We start from the raw sequence: 14230 nt of genomic DNA, 5'->3' as shown, positions 1-14230 counted from the left end.
GTGAGCGGGGTGCCGGCGCGTGCGCCCATGGGTGCGGGTCGCCGACGCCGGCGTGTGCGGGGCTTTGGAGGGGGAGAAGAAGAGCGCAGCGCGAGAGTCGAGTGTGCCGTGCGCGGAAGCGGGCGCCGCAAATACACCGCACGAGGTACCGCTTCCTGCCGCGCGCCCAACTGGTTATACCGCGCGCGCGGTTATTATGCGCCCGCTGGAGCCATCCGCCGGGTTGCGCGCGCTAAAGTGGGTATATTTACGGCGCGGCGCCTGTGTAGCGCTTCTGTTGGAGATGCTTTAAATTCTAGAAGCTTTTGTAATGTTGTGCCACTCGGTTTTAAAAAGCTGAGAGAAGACAGAGGTCTATAGAACTCGTCATTCTACAGCCGATTTAAAATCCGTCAGTCTGTACTAGCAAAAGAGCGGAGTCGATCAGTATTCGGGTCTATAATCATTGCAGTTGAAGAAGAATTCGTCGTGCCTCCTCTAGTCGGAGACTTGGGCGCCAATGTATTCTGCCCGTACTTGTATCAGCATAAAATTAGGCAGCTTTGCTTAAACTAGTGCTAATGCGAGACAGGTGCTGATAATTAGCGCGCCAGGCTTTTTGCCAACATACGGGACAGGTGCCCCACATGCTTGGCCGCGCTAATAATGGACATCAATGCCTATCGTGCACTGTACTGTATGTGATTCTTTTTCAATCAAAGATAATAAATGAAGGAAAAAATTATCAGAAAAATAATCCGAGGTCCCCTCTAAGTTAGTGTCATGCCGGTGGGAATCTTGAGGTGTGGTGCATCCGTGCGACCGTGCATGCATGCCACGGCTGCAGCTTGTGAACAGAACAGTGGACTCGCGCCCACACACCCGCATCTTGTATGCGCTCGGCGGGCACTCCACCGGATGCCCTGCTCACGCACCAGCTAGCGGCGGCTGCAAGCAATGCGTGCAGCCATTTGCAGTCTTGAAACTTCAGGCTTAAGGACGCTGCTGGAGAAAAATGGGAAATGAGCTGCTTATTAACCGGGGATGTTGCTACTTGCTAGCTGGGTCTGTTTAGCTCGCTGGGGGATCGTGCACGTCTCGTATCGAGGGGGAAGCACCAGCCAGTTGCAGTTGCAGTTGCCGTTGCCCGGCTCAAGATTCCCTTGGCCGCTTCGGAGTCCACTGTTCTTTCTGGTGAGCTAGGCAGGCAGGCCTCGTCCTGGGGGGCAGCTTTCCTCGAGATCGGCGAGCTATTTGTTTTTGCGGCTTGCTCGAGTAACACTGACGCATTGCACGTAAGCATCATCGGAGTACGCAAACATCGGGAGAAGATCGACATTTTCTCTCTGATAGAGTGAACGTAAACATTGCTGACACGCACGGCAGTTTCTTTTGGAAGTATCCGCTGTCAGACTGCTCACAGCAAACCTTGGAGTACTGGGCTTGCTAATTTTCGTAGGACGGCTTCCAGGAACAAAAAAGAGGCGTTCCCTTGCACGATAGGTGTTGGCTGCTGCTGCATACTCAACGAGTCACGGCCTACTTGGCGGTGACGGGGCGCACCATTGGTTGCTGTCTGTCGACGCCAACCAGCGCGGCAAGCCATGATGCATCAGCTCCTGACGGCTCTGACTCAGCGATGCGTGGCGACGGAGACGTACACAAAGGAATATAAACAGATGTGTGTTCAACCAATCTCACGTGGGGATGTGTGATATTTTCCTCCGCTCGGGCGTTTGGCCTACGCACTTCACTCCCTTGCAAAATCTTGCTTGGCCTATATTTCAAGGGGCCCAATTCAACCAGGTTTATATAAGGGTCAGACTCGCTCGCCATACGCGAGGAGAATGCTTGTGCTTTTTTTCTTCGGAAGGAGAATGCGTGTGTTTGGTGTGTAGCCCAGCCACGACCAGATTGTAATTCATCCTTGAATTCCATAAATGCGGGTCTATTGCACCTAAATTTGGTAAGTTCAAGATAAATTTAAAAACAATACATTACAATTTTCTTTTAGAAAAGGATACATTACAATTTCATCATTTGTTGGGAAATGTTATTTTTTTTGTCGGGAAGTTGGGAAATGTTGTTGACATATACTTTTTTAAACGAAGACAAAAGTTTTGCCTCTTAGCCATATTCTCACCTCTGTCGACGTTAACACGAGCTTTACTCAGTGGTGACACCTCGCAGCGGCGACGGGATTTGGGCATGAGGGAGGGGGTGTAGACGATGCTAGGGTTCGCCCTTGGGGTGCCAGATGCATGGTAAAAACACCAATATGATTAGAATATTGACTTAGTAAATCAGCCGACTTTTCTTTGAGTCTGGAGTTGGCGTAAATCAGTTGACTTAGGTTTACCAACATCATGGGAAAAAATATGGTAAAATATTGTATTGGCTTATAAATACGAACACAATAGAGAGGAGGCCCAATTTAAATGGAAAAAATTCCATAGGACTAGGTCGTCCTCCGCCGATCGACGACGCGTGGCTATTGCAGTTTACACTGAAGACCCTAAAATATAGAGGATTTTATAGAGACAAACATACTTATCCGGTTATCCCGACGAGAGAGTCGCAACTGGATGAGACCGCTCATGTCGAGTAGGCGGAGCACCGTGATGCGTCCAACTCCGTCGCAACGGGTGTCATCCTAGCAGCAACAGGACCGGTCGCATGACCACACGATGCGGAGGATGCCGATGGCAGCGAGGTTTCCCAGGAAGGGCTTGTTGCGAGGAGGTTGTTTGGGAGAGATATCGCCACCACCAAGTGGGTTGCCGTCCGGCGAGAGAAGTGCCATGAAAAGTAACAAGAGCTGCATGGCCAAGGAAAAAACCCTCCACCGTCGTTCTTTTCTTCATGGATTTAACAATTTGGCGAGCACCAACCCCTCGAGGTCCCCGCAAGCTTCCCGGTGCAATGGACAGGTTGCCGGAGGAGATTCACACGCGGGACGAGTGCAAAGCTGCTAGCAGGTACGGCGACGTGTTGCGCCGGGCCAGGTACACTAGACCTACGTAACAAAAAAAAAAAACAGGGGGTGTGCATGGGTCTCTTTCCAATCCAATCCAATTAAGCCAGGCCAGCTAAAGAATTTACGTATCTGTAGCAAAGCTCGGGGAGGAAATTGGTGATGGGCTGATGAGGAATAATTGATTCGGTTGATTGCTTTGAGATTCATGGATCCACATGTCATTCAATCGATAAGGTCGTTCATTTTCGTAGGTGAGACCTAGTCGTGTAAGGTTGTTTCTTTCCTTTAAAATGATTAAAAGAATTTTGAAATGATGTACGGCTGCGCACTAGTGTACATGTAACTTGCATTTCAGATTGCGATGAACATTACAAAATTTAGGGGAACAACACTCAAAAATTTCCCTGAAAATTGAATTTCATTTTTTCATTCAATGGGGTTAGATGATCTAGTTCTTAATATTATTACTTTACTCAGTTGACAAATTCCACAACAAATCTCTTGATTCGGAATTAGGGACTCATGTATCATCTGATGAATCCACTTTCTTTTACACTTCTGTATCTTACTCTATCTTGTTTTTTAGTATTATCTAAAATAACTGATGAATTATGAATCTTCCATAACTTAGGTAAATGCTTTACCAACATATGTAGTGTAGTAAAAAAAAATGGAATTTAACTCTTTCATGCTTACTTTAACTAGTTATTTTGGTTTTCTACTGGCTGCTTTAACTATAACCTCAGCTCTATTTATTGGCTTCAACAAGATACGCCTTATTTGAATTGACTGAATAATTATAATTCATAAAAGAAAAATCTTCTATATCGATTGCCTTGAATTATTTACAGCGACAGTGCTCTAGCACAGTGTCAGTCATCAAGGGGAAAAAATAAGAGATGGAGCAGACGAGCTACCCCAACTGAAGTTAAACAAATGTGAATGATGTTTGATTGCTATCTTCAGATCCATTTTTTTTTCTGAATTCGTTACTAACAAAAAAATTCATCGGCACAGCGCAGCACAGGCCGACCGAGAACCAAGTACAATTTCCTCCCATCCGGGCAGCTTAACCAGCTTGCCATGGACACATTTGGGAAGCTACAGGCACCAACCACCTGATGCTGCCCTGCTCTGCCTCCGGTAGGCGGCGCCAAGGCGCACCTGATAGCTCCTCCAGTTCAGGCAAGAGCACCGGCTTGAGAGACGCTGGCCGAACCAGAAAGTATCGACTGTTCTTCAGAATACAGATGTTGCTTTCTTCAGAATTCAGACCTTGTCCATTCGAACAAAACTTTCCTCGGCCACGTGCTCCGGCCAGGCCGGCCGCTTAGCTCGCGACGGACACCTTCCTGGACTGCCGCTGCCCACGGTGGGACTCCGTCCCCGCCGAGAACCGCTGCTGCCTCCGAGCGGCCTGCTTGGCGCAGACGGCGTCGAGGTGCATCTGCTCGTGGCGGCACTCCTCGCTGCAGTAGGGCGTGTCCCCTCTGTACATGAAGACGTCGCGGTCGTGCGCCAAAGGCTTGGCGCAGAGCGCGCACGCGTCCAGCGCCGGCATGCCGGGCTCGCCGAGCAGCTCGTCATCGAAGAAGAAGGAGCAGGCCACTGATGCCACCATGTTATGTTTGTGTAGGTGACTTTGGAGCAAAATGCTGATCAGAGGTTAGCTTGGTGGTGCGAGGAGAGGGAAGAAGAGGAGAGGGAGCGAGTTGTGTGGAGAAAGGAGGGGAAGGCTCAGGTATATATGGTGCGTGGAGATGAACACGGCAAGGGCGTCGGGATACCACCGAGAGGAAAACGACGGCAATCGTGGTGTGTCCGGGCGAGGTCGACCAGGTCCCCAATGATGAAAGGAAACATCGCTCTGGAACGTCCCTGTTGATCTAAGTTGTGATATTTTCTGAAGGCTACACCAAATGCCTCTCGTGCACTGTACTAGAGTATGTGATATTTTGAACAAACACTAGATGGACAAACACGAGATGTGACCGTGCACGCACGCCGCAGCAGCAACTTGTGAACGGTGGACTCGCGCGCACACTTGCAGACCTCAAGCGCGTGCAACAGCTTGCCGATCTCAAGCTACAAGCAATCCGTGCAGCCATTTGCAGTCTTAAAAACTTCATGCTGAAGGAGCTGTTTAAGTAAGAGAGGTTTGTTTAGCTGGCTCGGGGATCGTGCACGTTTCGTATCATGGGGGCTTGCAGCTGCGGTTGCCGTTGAGAAGGGATCAACTCAAGATTCCATTGGCACTCACCGGTCTTTAGCGCCGGCGAGGCAGGCAGGCCTCGTCCCGGGGAGCAGCTTTTCTCGAGATCTGCCTGCAATTTGTTTTTGCAGTTTCGGACGTAATCATCGGGAGAAGGTCCGCATCTTTCTCTTCCTCCGGGAGACGAGTGAAACTTGGGAGTATCTAACGCTGGCGCGCACTGACTATCTAATGCACGCACGCACGGCGACCGACGGCTGAGTGCTGCCGACCACAACAAACTTTGGCTGCAGAGTGTGGAACAAAAGAGACCGTGCACGATAGCTGTTGCTGCATACTCACGGGCGGTGACGGGGCACATCATTGGTTGTATATATGTCGACACTGGACACCGACCAACGCGCCAAGCCATAATAAATCATGAGAGGGACGTACGGACAAAGCGAAACAAACGGATTACAGATGTGTGTTCAGCCAATCTGTCGTGTCAATGTGGGATATTTTTCTCCGATCTGGCGTTTTGCCTACTCACTTCATCACAAACACTAAATCTTGCTTCGTTTTATTCTCTCCGGTGATTGCTTATATCATCGTACTTCAATTTGGCAACATACTTACAGTTGTTGTGAACTCTTAGCAATCTCTGTAGATGAAACCATAAAAGAAAGAGTAAGGGTATCTCCAACACCGTTCCTCAAACCGTCCGCAACCGTCCGGACTATGCGGCCCAAACTTGTTCAGCCATCCAACGCGGGTCTGTCGAGCGGTCCCGACACATTTTTTCCAGCAAAGTGAAAACAAATTTGGGGGGCTTTGTGTGATTTTTTTTCTCCGCTCCCGCATTTTGCCTACTCACTTTACACCTTGCAAATCTTGCTTCGCCTATATCTCAAGGGGCCCCATTCAACCAGGTTTATCTCAGGGTTGGACTCGCTCACCATGCATGAGGAGAATGTGTGTGCTTTTCTATTCTTTTCTCTCTCTCTTTTGCTGAAGGACAATGTGCGTGCTTGGTGTGTGGCCTAGCCATGACAAGATCGCAATTCGTCCTTAAATTTGATGAATCGTGGAAGTATTGCACCCAAATTTGGTAAGTTCAAGATAAATTTCAAAACAATAATATGTCTCAATGGCATCATTTGTTGGGAAATGGTTGACATCGACTTTATAAAACAAAGACAAAAGTTTCGCCTCTTCTCGTCAACTAAAAAGAATATAATTACCCAGTTTAACTAGAAAAAAGGGGGCAAAACTATCATAGACATTCACAACTACTCCCTTCGTTTTAAAATAGATGACCCAACTTTATACTAACTTTAATACAAAGTTGGGTCATCTATTTTAGTCAAACAATCAAGCACACACACCGTCGGCACCCCTCCCTTCTATCCATGAACGCACCACACCACCAAAAAAGGGATCTTCTAGCCGGCACAACCCCTGCCACGACCCACCAGCACCACAGGGAGTTGACGGGCCGAGCTACACAAAAAACACCGCGGGAGCTAGATATAACACACACACACACACACAACGACAAAGACAACGACAACGACAACGACAACGACAACAACAACGTTGGGGTCGCGCAGGTAGACATGGCTGAGGACATGCGTCAGCACCGCAGAAGATAGGGCACGCGCCTCGGCCTCGGCCGTGGGGCCAAGGCCGTCTACGACATCTTCAAGCGCACGAACCAGAAAGGGAAGCAGCTTGGCGGGGCCGTCCTCCGCACGGGCCAACGGCTCCTCCAAGTCGCTCTCGTAAAGCGTCTTCAGCGCGGCACGAGCCTTCTCCTCCATCTTCGCGAAGGCCACCCGATCCTCCGCCAGGACCTTCGCCTTGGCGTCTAGCTCGGTCCTCTCCGCCTTCAGCGACCGCTCCGGCGTCTCCAATTTGCCGTGGCGGTCATCAAGCTTGGCGTCCCGGTCCTTGACGGCAGCCTCCCGAGCCTTCATCTCCTTCTCTTTCTCCTGACGGCCGTGGACCTCCTTGGCGAGCTCGTCGCGCAGACCTTGCAGCTCGGTCTCCAGCGCCTCGCAACGAGCCTTGGCAGCCGCAGCGTCGCCCAGGGCAGCGTTGCGAGCGGCCTTGGCTTGGTTGGCGGCCTGCTTCTCCCCATCGAAGGCCGCCACGGCCTGGCTCAGCGCTGTTCGGACGGAGGCAGCGGAACGGGGCCAGCCAGAAGCTAGCTCCAGGCGCCCGGCCGCTAGGCGAGGGTCCGCGCTCAGAAGATCCTCCCGCAGCTGGCTCAGTTCGCTGGCGACCTGGTCCAGGACGGCGGCAAAGGGAACAGAAGAAGCCGGAACCGATGGAGCGGGCGAAGAGGACGACAGCGTGATCATGGCTTGGCAGGAAGGAACCCCCTGGGCCTTGGCTGCCCCGGCTGCAGCATCGAGCGCAGTCGACTCCAGGGTCAGCGGGGCCACGGGGGTGACTCCTCGCCGAGGCGTCCTAGTCGGCCTCGCGAGGACGATCGGATCGGGGAGGCGCGAGCCTCGCCGTCTTTCCCCTCAGCGGACGAAGGCGCCATCCCGGCAGGTGGACTCGTCCCAAGCAGGGCCACAGAAGCCCCTTTCAACCTCTTCGCCGCCGGCGCCGGCCTGACAAAAGAATATGGACGTCAAGCCTCGGCGGCAAAAACCAAGCAAAGCACGAATCGAGCACTTACTGGTCGTCGCTCGCGAACTCAAGCAACCTCCGGCCAAACTTGAAGCCCGAGAACCTGCAGCTGGGGTCAGCCTCGAGAGGCCCGGAAGCAGAAGGCACGTCAGGAGGGCTGGAGCTGGCCTCAGACCGCCCAGGGACCAGAACAGACCCTGGGGGAACCAGCCCTGACCTGCCCATCCTTGTGCCCAAGGAAGAGTCCTCCCCTTCTCGCCTGGCGCCGGCCTCGTCGTCGTCCGACATGGAGCGGAGGGCCTGGGACCTGCGCCGAGGGAAAGACTCCCTCGGCTCCTCGCCAGTCACCTCAGAATCAGACTCTTCCTCCTCCGCCTCTTCTTCCCCCTCGCTCCCGCTGGAGCTGTCGGAGGACACGTTCACCATCGCCAGCGCCGTAAGACCCTCGGGAGCTTCCGCGGGCACCAGCCCCTCACCATTGAAGGTCGGCATGGCGTTCACCACCTGCTCCCAGTCATCACGAAGGAACAGGGGGACGGGGGCGCCCACCGGCTTCGCCACGTCTCCCCCAACCAAGGAATGGAGGGCTGCGACCAGATTTTCGTCGGTCAGGACCTTAGAGCTTAGGCGCAAGGCGGCGTCCGCTTCCCCAAGCCTCCACAACGGGAGCGAGTGCTCCTAGAGTGGAGCCACCCGGTGCTCCAAGAACTCCCTCAGGAGCGTGGCCCCGGTCAGCTTCGCCGCCCCCAAGTTGCTTGGCCTCAGGTCCGCGTTCATCCTCTTCAGCACCGCCTTCGCACGGGGGTCGATGAGCTCCGCGTGGGACCACGCGTCGACAGCCTTGGGCTGCCCCGTAGGCAACACCAGACGGGGGAGGAGGCGTCCGACGTCCACCATGACCCACTTGCTTCGGAAGCCTTCGATTCTCTTCCCAGGCTTCAATATTGCATTGGAATTGGAGTATGCGATGAAGCTCGCACATGCGGACATATGGCCACCAGAAACCCGGAGGGAAAAATAGTGACGCAACAAGGCCACTGAGGGCTTTACCCCGACGTGAGCCTCACAGTAGTAAGCAAAAATCGCCAGGAGAAAAATAGAGTTGGGGTGGAGATGCAGAGCCTGCAAGTTGTATTGGCGGAGAACAATAAAGAAGAACTCAGAGAAAGGAGGCACCAGAACGGCGATGATGGCGCTCACAAAGAGCGGATAGAAGGTGCTCCCCCTGCCTTCAGGCTGGTCGGAGCCGGCCTTGAGCACAGTCGCCCCCTTGCTGCCCCGCGCCACCGTCATCAGGCGCGTGAGGGCGAGGTTCTTCTCCGACAGGTTCGGGGAATCCAGAGCCGGCGAGTACCAGGCCTCGGCCGGGGACTTGCGAGGCGCCATGGTGTGCCGGATGAGGAGGATTGAGACAGATCTAGAGGATTTCGGGAGCAAGAAGGAGGAGAGCGAGAAAGGAGATATTGGGCAAGGCGAACGAGAACAAAGCAGGTAAGTCTGGCCCGGGCACCTCTTTTGTCAGATGGGCGGTTGCCGAGGCGTCGTGGGGAAGCGCATGCGCCCACGTCCAATCAATCGCCATGCGGCGCCCAAAGCTGCAGGCTATTGGGGCCCGCGGCGCTTCATGCTTGCCCTTTCACTTCCCTGCTAGCCCAAGCACGGGCGCGCCTTGGGCCCGGAGGCTACTGTCGGCGTTCTGGGAACGGGGGTCCCCAGACTTGCCTGCCTGCGGCCTGCGGCGTGGCTCAAGTGGGGGCCCAGCGCGGCCCATTTTCATCAGCTCAAGCTCAAGACCCTCGCGAGGGGCCAAGCCTCACGGGGCGGACGACAGGAAGCTTCCTCAGAGGCAGCCACATCAGGCAGGCTCGTGAGGAGGCGGAGATATCAAGGCAGGGTACCTCGCGAGGAGCCCGTGACGCAAGCCATAACTATCAAGACCAGGCGGGCGCCGGCCTGCGCAGTGTCCTTATTTCCGCTTTGGTGCAAAGGGGGCAAGCACAGGACAAGGCATCAGGCAAAAGTTACCATTCCGGTGCAACGACACCAAGACCAACAGAGCGGCAGGACGGAGGTCACCGTGGAGCTCAAGACGGCGTCATCACCAGTACTTTTGGCAGCCTAAGACCACCTTTGGTCAGGATAACTTGTACTAGATGTTTCCCTTCAAAATGGCCAATTATTGGCGCCCTTCCCGCTCATTATTTTGGGAGAGGCTCAGGGCCTCTATAGATAGAGCTAGCCACCACAGAGGAAAGGGGATCGATCGATCGAGACATCGACACACCCAAGAGCAGGGACATCTAGAGATCTGATAGAGCCATAGCGGAGAGAGAGAGAGACGACTGAACTCACCCAAGCAGTTCATCGCACCAGTTCAAGAACACCTCTCGCGAGGCTGTTCTTCCCTTGTACTATTCATCACCAGCCCCTGAGGCAATCCACCACACCACACAGGAGTAGGGTATTACACCACTCCGGTGGCCCGAACCAGTATAAATCTCGTGTCCCTTGTGTTGTTCGTTGTTTCCAGCTTAGATCACGCGAGGAGATTGGACGTAGATCGGTAGGGGAGAGATCTCCACACGCACCCTAGTGTTCGAATCTCAGGGGTCTGCCGGAACCTGAAATCCGACAGACGCGGTCTTGGTTATTGTCCACGAGTGATGAGATCCCTCACCTTGCTGGTAAGGTGCCCGTCGGTGGTGCTCATGACATAGTTGCATCGACAGGCAGATCTGCACCGATGTGCGAGCTCGCCTTAGCCAAGGCCAGAGGGCTATAACCGGAGTTTATGAAGGGAGTATTTAAATTTAGCAACGTACTTAATTTGTTGAATTGTTTTTGAGATGGCTGATGCTAGGCGCAGGCAGGCCGGCCGAAATTTTGGCCGGTCGGCCCAAGCCGTTGATTTTCCACACATCCCTTTTGCATCTCGCGTTGACCAGCAACTTGTGTCTCGCTACCGCTCATCGCCATAGCAGCCGTCCCGAGCATCGCGTGGTCGCCGTCATCATCAGCAGGTTGTCGTCGCTAGCAGCCTTGCTGCGTACTTCAAGAGGTCGCCGTCGTCGCTAAGCAGCCTTGCGAGGTCCGATGCAGCACGGTGACGCCGTCGTCCGAGCATTGCGTGGTCGTCGTAGAGTCGTCGCGTGGTCATGGCAACATCGACCGCCAGTTGCCGCGGTAGCAACTCTGGTGGCGTCGTGTGGCTGTCCCACGCTATTGCTAGTTCCAGCAAAATTCAATGCCTGATGTAGCAAATTATGTCGCTGGATGCAACTCTGCCACATCAATGCTCCACTGGTTCTAGCAAATAAAAATGTCAGCCGTAGCAAATTGATGCACGGATTGTACCATTTTTGCCCCGGTTGTAGCTCCGCCACGCCTCCCCTCCCTCCCTTGTTTGGCGTGCGAGCCATCCTGGTCAGGCCGTTCTACATTGGGTGTCGCCGACACCCGGGCATGGGGGCAGTTGGTGGCGGGGACTCAGTCTAGTTGAAATCCCTATCCGACTGCGTGGACGGCAACGCCCAATGACGCGGTTCCCCTCCTTGGAGGTGTCGGTATGGACTGAGCCCTCCCCCACTTCCCATTCCCCTAGGTCTCCCGGGCGAAAGCCCTAACTCTCTTGGGCGGCGGCAATGCTTTGGGAGTCGTTCTCTTCTTAAAGGCGCCGCTTCAAGAGCCATGTAGCCGGTGGGAGCTTGTGGGTGGTGGGTGGCGGCGGCAATGTGGCCCTCTTCATCCTAACCGGAAACTTCCCCTCCTCTGATGCTGGATGTGTGTAGCGGCAATGCTCTGCTCAAGGAGAGCCTCCGGCGTGTCGTTGGGGATGCGCTGACCCTGTTATGTGGCCATTTTCCCGCAGCATCCATCCTATCTTGCGACGGTGCAGCGCCTTCGATCCAAGCATGGAGGTAATGGCCTTTTTCGAAGATGGAGGGATGGATGTGCCGTGCCGGGGTCCGTAGGTGCATGGTGACGGCATGCCCCGCTGGTGTCCGCCCCTCTCTTCTCCGAACCTGTGTGATCTTGTTCCTGGTGTAGCGTCTTAGAGGAGAACCTCGGCGTCTTCAGCTTCATTCTCCTTTGCTTATCTTCACTTTCGTAGCATGTGAGGCTTAGTTTGGTGTTGTCCATCATTCATGTATCTTATTCTTACCGCCTTATTTTGCTTTCTCTTTGTATGAGGGCGTGTGCTTGTAATCTTGACTGGTTGATGACTTTGTTAATTCAAAGTCAGGCTAGCCTCGAGCCCATCTTGAGCTCGGTTGATGCCTTTTCTCTAAGATAAGTTGATCACTCCAAAATGATTAATAGAATTTTGAAATTATTTTTTCCCTATTCAAACTGTTTACCATGCAGCATATCAGTACGGCCGCGCATTAGTATACATGTAACTTGCGTTATTTTACCAGATTGGTGTGGATCAAAAAATTTAGGGCAACGATAATTTATATCGATTGCCATGAATTATTTACGACGAGAGTGCTCTAGCACAGTTTAAATCATCAAGGGGAACAAAATAAGAGATGGAGCAGACGAGCTACCCAAACTGAAGCTAAACAAATGTGAATGATATTTGATTGCATTCTTCAAATTCAAATAAAAAAAATCATCGGCACAGCACAGGCCGACCAAGAACAAGTACAATTTCCATCCCGGCAGCTTAATCAGCCATGTACACATATGGGAAGCTACAGGCACTGATGCTTGGTGCCGCCTGATGCTGCTGCCCTCCCTTGCCTCCTGTAGGCGGCGCCAAGCTGTACCTGTGCCTCCACCGGACCAGGCTAGAGCACCGGCCGGAGAGACGGAAACGACGATGATTCTTCAGAATTCATTCAGATCTTGTCGATCCAAACAAAACCTTCAGCGGCCAGCCGGTTAGCTTGCGACCGACACCTTGCTGGACTGCCGTTGCCCACGGTGGGACTCCGTCTCCGCCGAGAACCGCTGCTGCCTCCGCGCGGCCTGCTTGGCACAGACGGCGTCGAGGTGCATCTGCTCGTGCCGACACTCCTCGCTGCAGTAGGGCGTGTCCCCTCTGTACATGAAGACGTCGCGGTCGCGCGCCAGCGGCTTGGCGCAGAGCGCGCACGCGTCCATCGGCGGCATGCCGGGCTCGCCGAGCAGCTCGTCGTCGAAGAAGAAGGAGCAGGCCACCGATGCCACCATGGTAGGTGTGTGTAGGTCAGTAGGTGGCTTTCGAGCAAAATGCTGAGCAGAGGAGAGCGAGCGAGTTGTGTGGAGAAAAGAGTGGAAGCTCAGGTATATATGGTGCGTGGAGACGGACACGGCAATGCCGTCGGAATACTGTGGACCGGTGCGCCCACGGGTCGGGCAATACTGCGCTCGGCTCCACCGAGGAAAACGACGGCGAGGTCGACCAGGTCCCGAATAATGAACGTCCCTGTTGATGTAAGTTGTGATATTTTGTGAAGGCTAGAAATGTAGCTGTATTTGAAAACTCTCAAAAATACTTGAAGTGTATTCCGGCTGTACTTGTGTGGGTATAAGATTAGACAGCTTTGCTTAAAATAGCGCTAACGGTGGACAGTGGTATCCCCAATTCATCAGGGTTCAAATCCTGATGCTCGCATTTATCCTGTATTTATTTCAGAAATTCCGGCGATACGCTTTCAGTGGGAGGAGACGTTCCCGTCGACTACGAGGCGCCTACGGTGACTTCGTAAAGTCTCAAGATGATATGCCGGCTCAGTCTTTCGGAGGTGCTCATAGGGGTAGGGTGTGCGTGTATGCGTTCATAAGGGTGAGTGTATGCACATTTATATAAGTGCTTGTGTCTGTATTTTGTTAAAAAAAGTTATTAGCGCGCCGGCCTTTTTCCATGTTAGAATTAAATTCGAGGCATACCGTTAATCATTCGAGGACCAAGCAATCACACGAGGCATGACACCGAGATTTGTTAACGAGGTTCACCGATATGGCTACATCCCCGGGGCTTGACTACGGGCACTCCTCCCCGTGACACCGTCACAATACCACACCCTGGCCACCCGGGCGCCGGCACACGCCGCCGGCTCCCCCTTGCGCGCCTGTGCTATTATGTTGGCATAGGTTACATCGTATGTCTACCCCCGCTATATATGAGAGGCCTACGATACAAGTGTCTTACTAGGACACGACTCCATATCCTATCTAAACACAATACAACTACAAGTCCAACTGTAACCTACCTTGTACACAATATTCGACACAACTCTAACAAACTCCACCTTGGCGAATATTCTCCACCACCTTGGATTTGTCCATGCGTCAAACTTCCATGTACATTGGACTTGAGTTTATCCCGTGAGTACCGTTGCTACTCCAAAGACTCCATGTGACTCCACCTGCAACTTGTAGTCCCTCCTTTTCCTGATCACAGTCAACACTCGAGCAAAATTAAGTTACTTGTTACTCTAGTTTGTGCTCCC

The 14230-nt window shown here is 53.1% G+C and overlaps 2 protein-coding genes across 2 annotated transcripts; both read right to left on the bottom strand.

Moving 5' to 3' along the window:
- Positions 1-3748: 3748 nt before the first annotated feature.
- On the bottom strand, positions 3749-4659 carry LOC123186071 (FCS-Like Zinc finger 2). Its single transcript, XM_044597864.1, has one exon. It carries the CDS (start codon positions 4575-4577, stop codon positions 4287-4289), a length of 291 nt encoding a protein of 96 aa, XP_044453799.1. The 5' UTR covers positions 4578-4659; the 3' UTR covers positions 3749-4286.
- A 7550-nt stretch (positions 4660-12209) lies between these two features.
- On the bottom strand, positions 12210-13035 carry LOC123186070 (FCS-Like Zinc finger 2). The gene has a single exon (XM_044597863.1). It carries the CDS (start codon positions 12966-12968, stop codon positions 12678-12680), a length of 291 nt encoding a protein of 96 aa, XP_044453798.1. The 5' UTR covers positions 12969-13035; the 3' UTR covers positions 12210-12677.
- Between the last annotated feature and the right edge of the window lie 1195 nt (positions 13036-14230).

Source organism: Triticum aestivum, chromosome 2A (assembly GCF_018294505.1).
Source record: "Triticum aestivum cultivar Chinese Spring chromosome 2A, IWGSC CS RefSeq v2.1, whole genome shotgun sequence".
NCBI lineage: Eukaryota > Viridiplantae > Streptophyta > Magnoliopsida > Poales > Poaceae > Triticum > Triticum aestivum.
This window is presented reverse-complemented; position numbering and strand designations above follow the sequence as displayed.

Coding starts and splice junctions, on each gene's coding strand:
- LOC123186071 (XM_044597864.1), bottom strand. CDS start 4,577: ATGGTGGCATCAGTGGCCTGCTCCTTCTTCTTCGATGACGAGCTGCTC.
- LOC123186070 (XM_044597863.1), bottom strand. CDS start 12,968: ATGGTGGCATCGGTGGCCTGCTCCTTCTTCTTCGACGACGAGCTGCTC.